Source organism: Bos indicus, chromosome 12 (genome assembly GCF_029378745.1).
Source record: "Bos indicus isolate NIAB-ARS_2022 breed Sahiwal x Tharparkar chromosome 12, NIAB-ARS_B.indTharparkar_mat_pri_1.0, whole genome shotgun sequence".
NCBI classification, from domain to species: domain Eukaryota; kingdom Metazoa; phylum Chordata; class Mammalia; order Artiodactyla; family Bovidae; genus Bos; species Bos indicus.
This window is the reverse complement of record NC_091771.1, coordinates 43,795,418-43,810,394: the sequence shown is the minus strand read 5'-3', so window position 1 is coordinate 43,810,394 and position 14,977 is coordinate 43,795,418. Positions and strand designations below refer to the sequence as shown.

The 14,977-nt window shown below is 35.9% G+C and overlaps 1 protein-coding gene across 1 annotated transcript in view; it reads left to right on the top strand.

Moving 5' to 3' along the window:
* KLHL1 (kelch like family member 1) overlaps window positions 1–14,348 on the top strand; it is a 529,220-nt gene extending 514,872 nt beyond the window's left edge. The window contains exons 10-11 of the mRNA XM_019971873.2: window positions 7,097–7,268; window positions 13,182–14,348. Coding sequence (XP_019827432.2) covers window positions 7,097–7,268; window positions 13,182–13,241 — 232 coding nt within the window. The 3' untranslated portion in view covers window positions 13,242–14,348. The remainder of the gene's footprint in view (window positions 1–7,096; window positions 7,269–13,181) is intronic.
* Window positions 14,349–14,977: the final 629 nt, after the last annotated feature.

Sequence of the window (14,977 nt, the reverse complement as noted above, 5' to 3'; positions counted from 1 at the left end):
TCTTGTCTGACTCTTTGCAACCCTATAGACTATAGCTCACCAGGCTACTTTGTCCATGGAAATCTCCAAGCAAGAATACTGGAATGAGTAGCCAATCCCCTGTAAGGGATCTTCCGTACCCATGGATCAAGCCTATCTCTCCTGCACTGCAGGCAGATTTTTTTCTATTTGAGAATATGACCTAAATCAAAATAGATTTTTTCTTACACCTTCATTTAAAAGTTGAAATTAATTTAAATTAAAAAAAAATTTTTGTATAAAAATAAGCAAAAAATGTTGACATAAGGAGCAGACATCTAATTGTATTGCCCATGAAGCATATGATATATTTTTATCTTCAAATTATGTAGTAACAATGCTTGAAAAAGTAATGATATCTCAAATTTTTCAATAGGGCTTTTCAGTGAGAAATTAACTTTTGTTCTGTGGCTATCATATGTCTTCAGCAAGTTTTCATTTTACAGCCAATTTTAGCCACTGATGCATCTCTTGCCTGTAGGCTATAAACTTTAATAGAGTCCCTGATACAACCTCACATTCTAACCATGAAGGCCAAGATGAGATGTAGGAAAGGCAGACAGCTAAACACATAAAGACAGTTCCCTTGCTTGCTTTTTCTTTCATTTTCTATAAACAGACAACCTGAGGCCAAAAAAAAAAAAAAAATGCTTAGAAGAAAATTTTGTCGAAAACATGAACTGATAAAAATAGAGTTCACTGTTCATAATAGTCAGAAAGTGCTTATACATCTGTGGTCTTCTCCTAAGCTAACAAAAGCTGGGTTTTTTTTGTTTTTGTTTTTCTTTTGAAGGGTAACAATTATGTGTATCACCAGGCTGAGAGGTGGATCCAAGGACTTCTATAAACAGAAAAATCAATTTTGATTCATTAATGTGAAAACAGTGATAAACATTATTGGATAATTTTAAATTTGTGTGATTACTTCAAAAATATCTAGTGGAAAGAAAAAGTGTGTCAGAGGGAGTAGGGTTAAGACTCATTTTTTGTCTGGATTGGTTTGATTTTCCAACTCTATATGTTTAAATACCATCACAATTCCTGATGCAAATGAAAAGATTGCTATTAAACACTTACCAATCCCTGAAAACAGATATACCTAATTTAAAGATCTGGATCTTCCAGGAGAAAACACTAAATATTTAAAATTTTCCTTAGAAATTTTATAAAATAAGAAAAGAATGATGTCTGTTTCTAAGCATAGGACATTATTTCTAAACTTCACCTAAATATAAGATGTACTCAGTTAATTTCACTTGAGTTCAGTTCAGTTCAGTCACTCAGTCATGTCCGACTCCTTGCAACCCCATGGACTGTGGCACTGTGGACTTTCAACCCCTGACTGTGGCCAGGGCTCACTGTCCATCACCAACTTCTGGAGCATATTCAAGCTCATGTCCATTGAGTCGGTGATGCCATCAAATCACCTCATCCTCTTTCATCCCCTTCTCCTCCCACCTTCAAGATTTCCCAGCATCAGGATCTTTTCAAATGAGTTTCAGCTTCAACATCAGGCTTTCCAATGAATACTCAGGAATGATTTCTTTAGGATGGACTGGTTGGATATCCATGCAGTCCAAGGGACTTGCAAGAGTCTTCTCCAACACCACAGTTCAAAAACATCAGTTCTTCAGCCCTCAGCTTTCTTTATAGTCCAACTCTCACAGCCATACCTGACTACTGGAAAAACAATATCTTTGACTAGATAGATCTTTGTTAGAAAAATAATGTCTCTGCTTATTAATATGCTATCTAGGTTGGTCGTAACTTTTCTTCCCAGGAGCAAGTGTCCTTTAATTTCATGGCTTCAGTCACTATCTGCAGTGATTTTGGATTTCCAAAAAATAATGTCTGTCACTGTTTCCATTGTTTCCCCATCTATTTGCCATGACGTGATGGGACCAGATTCCATGATCTTAGTTTTCTGAATGTTGTTTTAAGCCAAATTTTCCACTCTCCTCTTTAACTTTCCTCAAAATTCTCATTAGTTCCTCTTCTTTTTCTGCCATAAGGGTGGTGTCATCTGCATACCTGAGGTTATTGATATTTCTCCTGGCAATCTTGATTCCAGCTTGTGCTTCATGCAGCCAAGCATTTCTCATGATGTACTCTGCATAGAAGTTAACAAACATGGTGACAATATACAGCCTTGATGTACTCCTTTCCCTATTTGGAACCAGTCTGTTATTCCATGTCCAGTTCTAATTGTTGCTTCTTGATCTGCATTCAGTTTCTCAGGAGGCAGGTCAGGTGGTCTGGTATTCCCATCTCATGAAGAATTTTCTAGTTTGTCATGATCCACACAGTCAAAGGCTTTGGTATGGTCAATAAAGCAGAAGTAGATGTTTCTCTGGACCTCTCTCACTTTTCTGATGTTCCAAAGGATGTTGGCAATTTGGTCTCTGGTTCCTCTGCCTTTTCTAAAACCAGCTGGAGCATTCAGAAGTTCATGATTCACATACTGTTGAAGCCTGGCTTGGAGAATTTTAAGCATTACTTTGCTAGCGGGTGAGATGAGTGAAATTGTGTGGTAGTTTGAGCATTCTTTGGCCTTGCCTTTCTTTGGGATTGAAATGAAAACTGACTTTTTCCAGTCCTGTGGCCACTGCTGTGTTTTCCAAATTCGCTGGCATTTGAGTGCAACACTTTCACAACATCACCTTTTAGGATTTGTCATTCCACTCTATAATCATAAGGGGTTTGATTTAGGTCATACCTGAATGGTCTAGTGGTTTTCCCTACTTTCTTCAATTTAAATTTGAATTTGGCAATAAGGAGTTCATGGTCTGAGCCACAGTCAGCTCCTGGTCCTGCTTTTGCTGGCTCTATAGAGCTTCTCCATCTTTGACTGCAAAGAATATAATCAATCTGATGTCAGTATTGACCATCTGGTCAATACTGTGTAGAGTCTTCTCTTGTTGATGGAAAACAGTGTTTGCAATGCCCAGTGTGTTTTCTTGAAAAAAAAAAAAAATCTGTTAGCCTTTGTCCTGCTTCATTCTGTATTCTAAGTTCAAACTTGCCTGTTACTCCAGGTATTTCTTGACTTCCCACTTTTGCATTCCAGCCCCCTACAATGAAAATGACATCTTTTTTTGTGTGTTAATTCTAGAAGGTCTTGTAGGTGTTCATAGAACCATTCAACTTCAGCTTCTTCAGCATTACTGTTCAGGCATAGACTTGGATTACTGTGATATTGAATAATTTGCCTTGGAAACAAATCGAGATCAATCTTTTGTTTTTGAGATTGCATCCAAGTACCGCATTTCAGGCTCTTTTGTTGAATATAAGGGCTACTCCATTTCTTCTAAGGAATTTTTGTCCAGAGTAGTAGATTTAATGGTCATATGAGTTAAATTCATCCATTCTCCTCCATTTTAGCTCACTGATTCCTAAAATGTCAATGTTCACTCTTCCTATATCCTATTTGACCACTTCCAATTTGTCTTGATTCATGGACCTAACATTCAAGGTTCCTATTCAATATTGTTCTTTATAGCATTGGACTTTACTTCCATCACCAGGCACTGGGTATTGTCTCTGCCTTGGCTCTGTCTCTCCATTCTTTCTGGGGTCATTTCTCCACTAATCTCCAGTAGCAAACTGGGCATCTACTGACCTGGGAAGTTCAACTTTTAGTGTCCTTTCTTTTTGCCTCTTCATACCATTCATGGGATTCTCAAGGCAAGAATACTGAAGTGGTTTGCCATTCCCTTCTCCAGTCGACTAAGTCCTGTCAGAACTCTCCACCATGACCCATCTGCCCTGGGTGGCCCTATATGGCTTGGCTCACAGCCTCATTGAGCTAGATAAGGCCATGGCCCATGTGATCAGATTGGTTAGTTTCCTGTGATTGTGGTTTTCATTCTCTCTGCTCTCTGATGGAGAAGGATAAGAGGCAATGGAAGCTTCCTGAAGGGAGAGACTGACTGAGAGGGAAACTGGGTCCTGAGCATGGGCAGGAGTATGCTCAGTAAGTCTTTAATCCAGTTTTCTGTTGATGGGTTGTGCTGTGTTCCCTCCCTGTTATTTGACCTCAGGCCAAACTATGGTGGAGGTAATGAAGATAATGGCGACCTCCTTCAAAAAGTCCCATGCATGCACTGCTGCACTCAGTGCCCCCAACCTTGCAGCAGGACACCTCTGACCCATGCCTCCACTGTATACTCCTGGACACTCAGGGGCATGTCTGGATCAGTCTCTTATGGGGTCCTTTCTGGGTCCTTGTGCACTCACGGTTTTGTGTGTGCCCTCCTAGAGTCTGTTTCCCCAGTCCTGTGTAAGTTCTGATGGCTCTGTGGTGAGGTTAATGGCGACCTCCTCCATGAGGGCTTATGCCATATCCAGGTCTACTGCATCCAGAGCCCCTACCTCTACAGCAGTCTAATGTTGACCCGTACCTCTGCAGGAGACACTCAAACACAGTTCTGTCTCAGTCTCTGTGGGGTCTCTGGGTCCTGGTGCACACAAGGTATGTCTGAGCCCTCTGTATAGGCCATGGAATTCTCTAGGCCAGAATACTGAAGTAGGTAGCCTTCCCAGATCCCTGAATCTTCCCAACACAGGGATTGAATCCAAGTCTCCCACATTGCAGGTGAATTTTTTACCAGCTGAGTCACAAGGGAAGGCTTGTAAGATGTACTTGTGTTTTCTTAATTTTCCTGTGGTATTCGTGTATGAGAATGTCTTCATTATTTGAGCTTTACTTAAAATTTCAGAAGCCTTCAGAAATGCATTTATTATTCTTTAGTGCAATTAGCGTTAGATTTTGTCTGTTTTTCTCTCTGCAAAGTGAGCAACAAAGTCTGTTGTGTAGATAGTAGTTGAAAAAAAAAAAAATCCTATAGAGCTGAATAAGAATCATACGGGGACTGAAATAGGACTTCAGAGAAAGCTATTTAAGTGAAACAATTGTGACAAATTTAATATTTGGTTAAAATTAAAAAAAAAAATAATAATAACTTGGACCCTCTGCTTCAATCTCTTGATTTACCAATTTCTCCTTTCAAGTGATTCCCAAGTAACTGTCACTGAAACATAGTTCTGTTCATGTTGTGTTTCCTCAAATGTCAAGTTTTCTTATTTTTCTATTAAATAAACATGAAGTACTTTCATACTCTGGGAATCAAGTAATCTATTCAATTCAGTTCAGTTCAGTTCAGTCACTCAGTCATATCGGATTCATTGCGACCCCATGAATCGCAGCACGCTAGGCCTCCCTGTCCATCACCAACTCCCGGAGTTCACTCAGACTCAGGTCCATCGAGTCAGTGATACCATCCAGCCATCTCATCCTCTGTCGTCCCCTTCTCCTCCTGCCCCCAATCCCTCCCAGCATCACAGTCTTTTCCAGTGAGTCAACTCTTCACATGAGGTGGCTGAAGTACTGGAGTTTCAGCTTTAGCATCATTCCTTCCAAAGAAATCCCAGGGCTGATCTCCTTCAGAATGGACTGGTTGGATCTCCTTGCAGTCCAAGGAACTCTCAAGAGTCTTCTCCAACAGAGTCTTCTCCAACACCACAGTTCAAAAGCATCAATTCTTCAGCCCTCAGCCTTCTTCACAGTCCAACTTTTACATCCATATATGACCACAGGAAAATCCATAACCTTAACTAGAGGGACCTTTGTTGGCAAAGTAATGCCTCTGCTTTTCAATATGCTATCTAGGTTGGTCATAACTTTTCTTCTAAGGAGTAAGCGTCTTTTAATTTCATAGCTGCAGTCACCATCTGCAGTGATTTTGGAGCCCCCAAAAATAAAGTCTGACACTCTTTCCACTATCTCCCCATCTATTGCCCATGAAGTGATGGGACCAGATGCCATGATCTTCGTTTTCTGAATGTTGAGCTTTAAGACAACTTTTTCACTCTCCACCTTCACTTTCATCAAGAGGCTTTTGAGTTCCTCTTCACTTTCTGCCATAAGGGTGTTGTCATCTGCATACCTGAGGTTATTGATATTTCTCCCAGCAATCTTGATTCCAGCTTGTGCTTCTTCCAGCCCAGCGTTTCTCATGATGTACTCTGCATAGAAGTTAAATAAGCAGGGAGACAATATACAGCCTTGATGAACTCCTTTTCCTATTGGAACCAGTCTGTTGTTCCATTTGCAGTTCTAACTTTTGCTTCCTGACCTGCATACAGATTTCTCAAGAGGCAGGTCAGGTGGTCTGGTATTCCCATCTCTTTCAGAATTTTCCACAGTCTATTGTGATCCACACAGTCAAAGGCTTTGGCATAGTCAATAAAGCAGAAATAGATGTTTTTCTTGAACTCTCTTGCTTTTTCTATGATCCAGCGGATGTTGGCAATTTGACCTCTGGTTCCTCTGCTTTTTCTAAAACCAGCTTGAACATCAGGAATTTTATCATTCACGTTTTGCTGAAGCCTGGCTTGGAGAATTTTGAGCATTACTTTACTAGCATGTGAGATGAATGGGATTGTGTGGTAGTTTGAGCATTCTTTGGCATTGCCTTTCTTAAGTAATCTATTAGCTGATCAAATATCACCTTTTAAACATTGGTTCTTCTTATACATTTGATCCTAAACACACTGCACACCTAGTTTTCTCAAAGCTGCCCATGCACTTTTTTTTTTTTTAGCACTTGTGTTCTTTTGTGCAAATATCCTCTTTTTTTCTAGCAAATTAGGATAGACTTTCAGACTTTATTTAAAGAAGATTTCAAAAGTGAATTATTTTATAATTCTCCCAGATTTCTAACCATTACTTCTGTTTCATGATCATAGCACTTTATTTGTACTCTCTTGAAAGAACCTCATTCCACTGTAGAAAATATTTTCATATCTGTCTTTCTTAGGAAAAATTATGATATTCACTTTTGTGAAATGACTCTGCATCCATCTAGTTAAGAGTCTAGCCATATTTTTAAAATACTTTAAACAATAGAAAGCCCAACTTTGTGGATATTGGCTCTGCAACATGTGTTCAAATAATTGCGCTTTAAGGAAAAATGCCAAGTTTTCTTTTCCATGGCTTGTTTTGAAACAGCATCAAATATCTAATAGTAAAGTTGAATGTGATTAGAATATGTTATATCCTATCATCCTTTTATTTTAGATACGATCCCAAAACAGACACATGGACTATGGTGGCTCCTTTGAGTATGCCCAGAGATGCTGTTGGAGTCTGTCTCCTTGGTGACAGATTATATGCTGTTGGTGGCTATGATGGCCAGACATACCTCAACACTATGGAATCCTATGATCCACAAACTAATGAATGGACGCAGGTAAAATTGTTGCCAGCATAAGTTGCTTCACATATAAGAATTTTTTTCATTTACTTCCTGTGGAGAAGATGTGTACATACAATAGTGTACTTAGTTGAATTACTCTGAACTCAAAGTGACTGATTTTTGTTCATGTTCATGTTCATTTTATTAAAAGTTTATTAAATCATATACTTTTGTGTACTTTTCTATTGTGTATTCTATACTTCAATAAAATTTATATTACAAAGTGGAATTTATGCTTCAGCGGGATTTTCATTTTAAGTCATACCAAGGGACAGGGACTGAATTTTAATCAACTGAAACAAAAAATAAAAGTGAAATATATTTGTTCACAAAAATTTAACTTTGCATGGTTTTAAAAATAACAAAATGAAGTGGATAGAAGCTTATAGAAATTAGCTTTCTGCTTCCCATTTTTTGCTTGGCTATCTTTGTTATGTTCCTTGCTACCTATGGCAGAAAGAATATTCCATGGGATGGTGCTGCTGGAAACTCCAAATGAAACTCTTCACAGCCATAATCATAAAACAAAAGAACTTTTTTCAAAAAGGCCCCCAGAAAAATAGCAAAGAGGCCTGAATGGTCTGTTGCATAATGCATTCATTCCTGGCTGAACACTTTGTTCAAGAAGATGGAGAAAAATAATTGGCTGATCTTAGATTAACCTTCAACTATACACAGCAATTAGAGATTCAGGATCATGTTCAGAGAAGCTTCAAAACCAGTCAAATATCTGGAGAATGTGTGTTGGGGTGGGGAAACATAAGGGTAGGACACCTTAATTAAGATGGAAAATACCTTATGCTTACAGTTACTATAGACTTGCTTGTAATGAGGGGAATGGGTATGTTTTCAGACTTTTTCTTTAATACTCAATTTCTCTAAACTTTTTTTTTTTCTTTCTAAATCTCTCAATATTTCTTATTTCTCTGCTTTATCAGAAACTTAAAATCAAGAAACATTTCAAACAAACAAACCATTTTCCCACCAGTGGGTACATTTAAATTCCCAAGTCTTACTTAGTTGAAGCAGAATAATAACCCGTCTCCTCGTATTCCCTAATGCATAGAGGGCTTTATTTTATTTTTTTTTAATTTTTGATCACAGAGATGGACTAAAATTTATGTGAATAACTTGAACATTGATTGAAGTAAATTTTTTACAAAAATTCTTACTTTTAAAGATACATAACTTCCTTTGATGATATATGTTCAACCACAATATTAAATAGACTGAGTTGGAAGTACAAAATCAAACTCATCATGGTCAAGCTAAAGTATCTGCCTTATGACTATTACTCTTTCCTAAGGGGAAATTCTTTGATTTCAATGAAGATAGATGCATTTGACAAAAGAGGATGAAAACAGGTAGAATGGAGGAAAGATCAGTGTAAATTTGGAGAACTAGGTTCTGTGTTTTCTGTGTTTAACTTTAATTGTGAAAAAGTAGTGTTCCTTATCCAGGGAGAAGAAAACATATAATAAGGTATAATTATTGCACTGAGAGTTTAGAAGATATATTTTAACTCCTTACATTCCCAAGTTCCTAGTTTTACAAAGGGAGCAATGCATGAATTATTTTTGATTTGCTAAGGAAGTACAAATTCAATGTTACATATCTTAAATGAACCATTTTTACAAATGAATATTAAATAAAGAGGCCTATGGGCATATAAATGATTTAATATAATATTTTCATTATATATATATGTTTATAGTAATGAGCCATTATGCTTATCATTGCTCTAAAATTGAAGTCAGAATAATGCATGTAGTACTAATGGGTAGAAATTTCCAACAGCCATTTTCCCTGATCTATGTTTTATTATATTCTTTTGGGTATATAGTATTTTACAAATAGCAAGGTGGTATTTAAAATATTTTAGAACAAAGTTATTTTAATATAATAGACATTAATTTTAAAATTTCTAAATTAAGATTTTATATCCATATCTTTTCATTCTTTATATTTTTAAGACTTTCAAGTGGTCATCAGGAAACCCACACAAAATCACTTTGGAAAATTTTCAGGATTCCAGACTACTAGAGAAAGCTCTCATATTTGCTGTATATTGCCTGTCACATTCCCTTCACTTACTCCACAGATGGACAAAATCAATTGGTGCAAGCATTAGAATAAATAAGAAAATTATATTGAAATATATAATAATGTATATTTGAAAAACTTCCCAAGCTAGCTAGAATTGGAAATAATGAAAATAGATGAGGGGACATTTGCAGATACGTGTCTTGCATAGGTACATACAGAACACACACATACATGCTTGCATGAGTGTGTGTATTTGTGTTTTAAATAAACTTGATTTTTCCACTTAAATTTTTTTTTTTTTTTTTTTTTTTTTTTGCGTATGATCTGGAACAAAATGTGTGTGCTTTAAAGCATAGAAATAAATTTTTAATTTTGTTTCCTCTAGCTTGAGTAAAATCATCCTTTCATGTGTTTCTTTGGTACATGGTCATAGTGCTGTCATGCTGCATCTATCTGCAGCTATAAAAACCAAATACAATATGTCATTTACAGTCATATATCGAAAGACTGGCATAGTTGCTAGCATGGGTAAGAGACGTGTGAGACTTTCTTAAGTGAATAAATTGTGAATTATTTTTGCAGCTCAGTTTACTTTGTTGTACATGGGTTTAGTTCATTTGCATACAATCAGTCTATAAGATATTCAGAATTAGTTTCAGGGAAGTCTGGTAAGATATTTGCATCTTGGATTGCTGTTTAATAACTAGTATCATGCCAACCATTTTAGATTAAAAATCCCATGGACGGAGGAGCCCGGTAGGCTGCAGTCCATGGGGTCGTGAAGAGTTGGACACGACTGAACTACTTCACTTTCACTTTTCACTTTCATGCATTGGAGAAGGAAATGGCAACCCACTCCAGTGTTCTTGCCTGGAGAATCCCAGGGACAGCAGAGCCTGGCGGTCTGCCTTCTCTGGGGTCGCACAGAGTCGGACACTACTGAAGCAACTTAGCAGCAGCAGCAGTTTACTCAAAAGTATAATGCTGGAGAGAGAAAAGGGCAGATTGTCAAATATGTATTAAGATAAACTGAACCGAGGGGAAGAGAGGAAAAACTCTCAAATATTTAAAAAGTACTTACATACAATACAATATATCAAATGCTTAAAATAGAATGATAAATGCTGAGGTAAGAGAAATACTTTACACTATGCTAGAACTTAAGTGTATTAGGTAGAGAAATCTTCTTTCGGGAAATTATATAAATAGACTGTGGAATGGCAAATAGATAATAGTTAAACAGATAAAAATATGGGGAGTGGTTTGGTTTAAGAAACAGAATTTTTAAAGAGTCATGGGAAGGAGAACACACAGCATGTTTCATTGAGCAAGAAATAAAGTGGTGAGCAATAAGTTTGGAGAGATAAAATGGGTCTTTAGGATATAAGGCAAGAAACCATGTTATAGAATCTTGACTTTACCATGAACCGAAAGGATAGTTAATGAAGGACTTTAGACAGGGAAAGTAAATAATCAGAATTGTGTTTTAAAATGACTGCACTTGATAGAATATGATTAGGAGAAAGATCAGAAATTTATTAGGATATACTTCACTAATTCACTGTAAGGGTGGGAATTTTTTCCTTCTTTCCTTCTAGTTTTTTTTTTTTTTTTTTTTTTTTTTGCTAATCTAACAAATTGACATAAGACAAGTTAACAGGAAAAAAAAACAAATTTAATTTTGTGCATATGGAAACCCCATATGGACTCAAAATAAATGGCCAAAAGCAGGAAGCTCTTATACTGTTTTAGACAGAATTTAGAAGACAAAGTGGTTTGGGATTAGGTAGTAAATTAGCAAAGAAGTTACAAGGTTTTCTGACACGGCCTTTCTTGGCCCTAAACTCCTTATGTCTGGTGATAAGGATGCTTTTTACACTCCTAGTAGAGAGAGGGTACCATCTCACATGAAAAAGCTATCTCCTGCTTTAAGGGGTCAAAGGAAGGTCACAGTGCTCCTTCTGCATGAAATATCACTCAAGTGTCTTTAATTCAAAATAATCAATGTGCCATAGTGGCATATCTTGGAGTGGGCTATTCTACTCTCCTTTCACACTCAAGGTGAAGTTGTAACCTGAACTAGTTGAAGATAGTAGGAATGGTGTAATTCAATTGGTAGGAGAGATAATTATAAGACCTGATGTTATTCAGCTGTAAGCTTGAGGGAAATGAAACTAAAGGCTGTAGATATGCTCTAGGTTCCTGTCTTGAGCAACTGAGTAGAAGGATAAAAGAAATAACAGAAAGAAGAGTAAACTTGGGGCAGTGGGGGAAGGGAGGGAGCAGCAATTCATTTTTACATGCAAATATAATCATGTATAGAGACATAGATGCAAATGTAGATAGAAGTATACTTCATCTGGAACTATGCATAGTAATTTTCAGTGCTAAATGCACATAGAGAGCATCTGGGGAACTCTTCAAAAATACTACGCAGAACTCATGTCATTCCTATTGAATGGTGGCCCTTGAGTAGTTATATTTTGTAAAAGCTCTTTAGATGGCTATGACATGAAGCAACACTTGAAAATCATTGGAAACTAAAAGAGACAATGGAAACTGTGTGCAATTTGGAGTCAGAAATATTGAAAATTGTAGACCTAAATGTTACCAGATTTATATCTCTTCATACTCCATTTACTGTAATATAGAGATGACAACATAAGATGGGATTATAAAAGTGACTGTGGTGATCAACAAAAATTATTCTTAATACACAATATGCTATCAATATATCACATGCTCCTTTTTGCCTTTCACTTTGAGCAAATATCTGTGAAAAAGACAGGAGACATAACATTAACCTTTTTTAAAAAGACACTGTATTAAATGAAAGGTATAAAAAATGATATGAGAAGATTTTCTATTTGTTTTAACCTATAGAAAGATAGCAGGTGACAATAAGCACAATTAAAAGAACTAATGTATAATTAGATAATGGTGGTAATTTTCATATGTAGAGGATGGGATAGTGTCCTTTCTCAATCAATAAGATAGTGTATATGATCTGAAGTTATTTTGCTCTCAGCTACTTCATTTGCTACACTTGATTAATTTTATCTTCGGTTTGAAATAATATCCTATAATTTCTAATCTACCTGATGTTTTTATGTAAATGAATTATTCTTAGAAAACTGTATCTAAAAATCATTGATCTCAAAAGTTCAAATTATTAAATTCTTAGCTTACCTCCATGGAATAAATTTTTAGTACAAATTCTTTAAAATTATTGCTTTCAATATATTTCTAGCCAATTTCATATTCAGGATTATTTTTTAAAAATCTCAGTTCTCATCAATAACACTCATAATATGGATTTTAAAATAGGCCCTGTAGCAATTGCAATTATGTTCTATTGATGATAGCATATTGAAATCACATCATTAAATGTCTCTGTTTAGAATGAATTAATAACACATTTTATTCAGTATAATATCTTTGGAAATGACTTTCCAGTGACTTCAATAGTGAAGCAACTATTTCATCTAAAATATGCTCCAAGCTATCAATTTGAAATTTCATCAAAAATGTGTCCAGGCAAGCTCCAGAAAAAATCTTTGCTGACAACTTTCCTATAGAAGCTTCACTTCATTAAATATCATTAAAGAATTTATTACTTTTATCAAAATTCCACAAATAATTGTAGGTTTTAAATACTTCAATATTCATATTATTTTATATAAATGCCATTTTTATTGTTTCCATGTTTATTGTATTACTTGCAGATATATTGGGAAATGATAATCATATTTATTAATATTTTCATGGATATGAATGAATGATTTAAATACATTATAATCTGTATATTTTTCCATAACAATAAAATGTGTCTTAAATCATATTTCTTTTTTTTTTCAACAGATGGCTTCCTTGAATATTGGAAGAGCCGGTGCCTGTGTAGTAGTCATCAAGCAACCTTGACTTATATTTTTGGAGAGATTTTATTTGCTGGAGTGGTTATTTTTATATTAGAGGGCAGGAATGAGAACTTCTGGAGATGAAAATTCTTCAAGAAAAAAGATTTTGGTAGATTTACCTACTGAGATCAAAAAAGGTAGAAGATGAAACAGAATTATGGGAAACAAGAGAACATCAAACTGCTGTGGGAACACTATCTGGTTGTATGTTAGTTCAGGAATGGTTATTGGTAATTTGTTTTGTAGCATACAATAACTAGAGTTACCAAGGCTCGTATTTCTTGGGCAGTTAAAAGGAGAGATAAAGATTTCTGACATGGATAATTTCATGACTAAAGCTCATTGAATGTTTTATAATCTGTGATGATATTCCAGAGGTTGCCAAGAGTAGAAGACATGATATTTCATCTGACAGAATCTGATTGATTCTGCCTTAATTTCCTAATCAGATGTGGTCATACCAGGAGGTGGAATGATGCTTTATTAAACAAACATGCTTTTTCCTGATTTTCCTAAACTATGAGGACAATTAGAGAAACAGATTCATGCTTGCACTCTTGCCTCTTGCACTCAGAAAACAAATCAAAGCTGCATATGTCATCCATGAGGATGGTTGAATTTTATTGCAACTGTATTAGCAATTTGAAATTGGCACACAAAGGATTGTTTTCATTAAGCTTACTATATTGCTTTGCTTTTTGATCACACTGAGAATCAATACAATTAAAGGCTTTTGCCTTATGATGAGTTCAGTGTAAGCATGGAAACTAGTTATTCTGAATGTTTAATATATATATATATATATGTATGTGTGTGTGTGTGTGTGTGTGTATATATATATATATGTATCCATTGCATGTTGAAACCCTTTAGAATTTTGTTCATAAAACATCTTAGAATTTTGAGGGAGAAATCTTTGATACATTCATTTGCAGTGTTAATGGCCATTGTCAGAAGGACGGCAGACTTCAGACCCTCATTCCCTACTTTTCAAACTTGCTACATTGATAAGCACATTATTTTATGCCAAATGTTTGTAATTGTTTAAAGCATATAGTGGAAATGTTATACAATGTCTTCAATAGATCCAGGTAAATGTTAAATATAATTAATAAATAATAGAAAATTTGCTTTTATCAGTGTACCTTTTTTCAATAAATTTTAATTCAGAACAGAATAAAAAATTCACAAGTTATTCTGCAAAAATAGGCATGTTTTGTTGCTTAAACTTTCATAAATCAAGGAGCATATATTTTCATCAAAATAAGCTTATTTCTTCCTACATATTATGCTGTCACAAAATGCAATCTCTATTGATTTTTTTTATGATCACTCACTTGAGACAGCAATAATGCTTAGAAAATTCGTATCCCATAATGAGAGTGCTGACAATCATGCTGCTGCTGCTGCTTCTGCTAAGTCACTTGGGTCGTGTCCGACTCTGTGTGACCCCGTAGACAGCGGCACACCAGACTCCCCCGTCCCTGGGATTCTCCAGGCAAGAACACTGGAGTGGGTTGCCATTTCCTTCTCCAACCCATGAAAGCGAAAAGTGAAAGTGAAGTCGCTAAGTCGTGTCCGACTCTTAGTGACCCCATGGACTGCAGCCTAGCAGGCTCGCCTGTCCATGGGATTTTCCAGGCAAGAGTACTGGAGTGGGGTGCCATTGCCTTCTCCGGATAATCATGCAGGAACTATCAATAGAAAGAAAGTCCCTCATTTTGAGTCAGTGTAAAACAT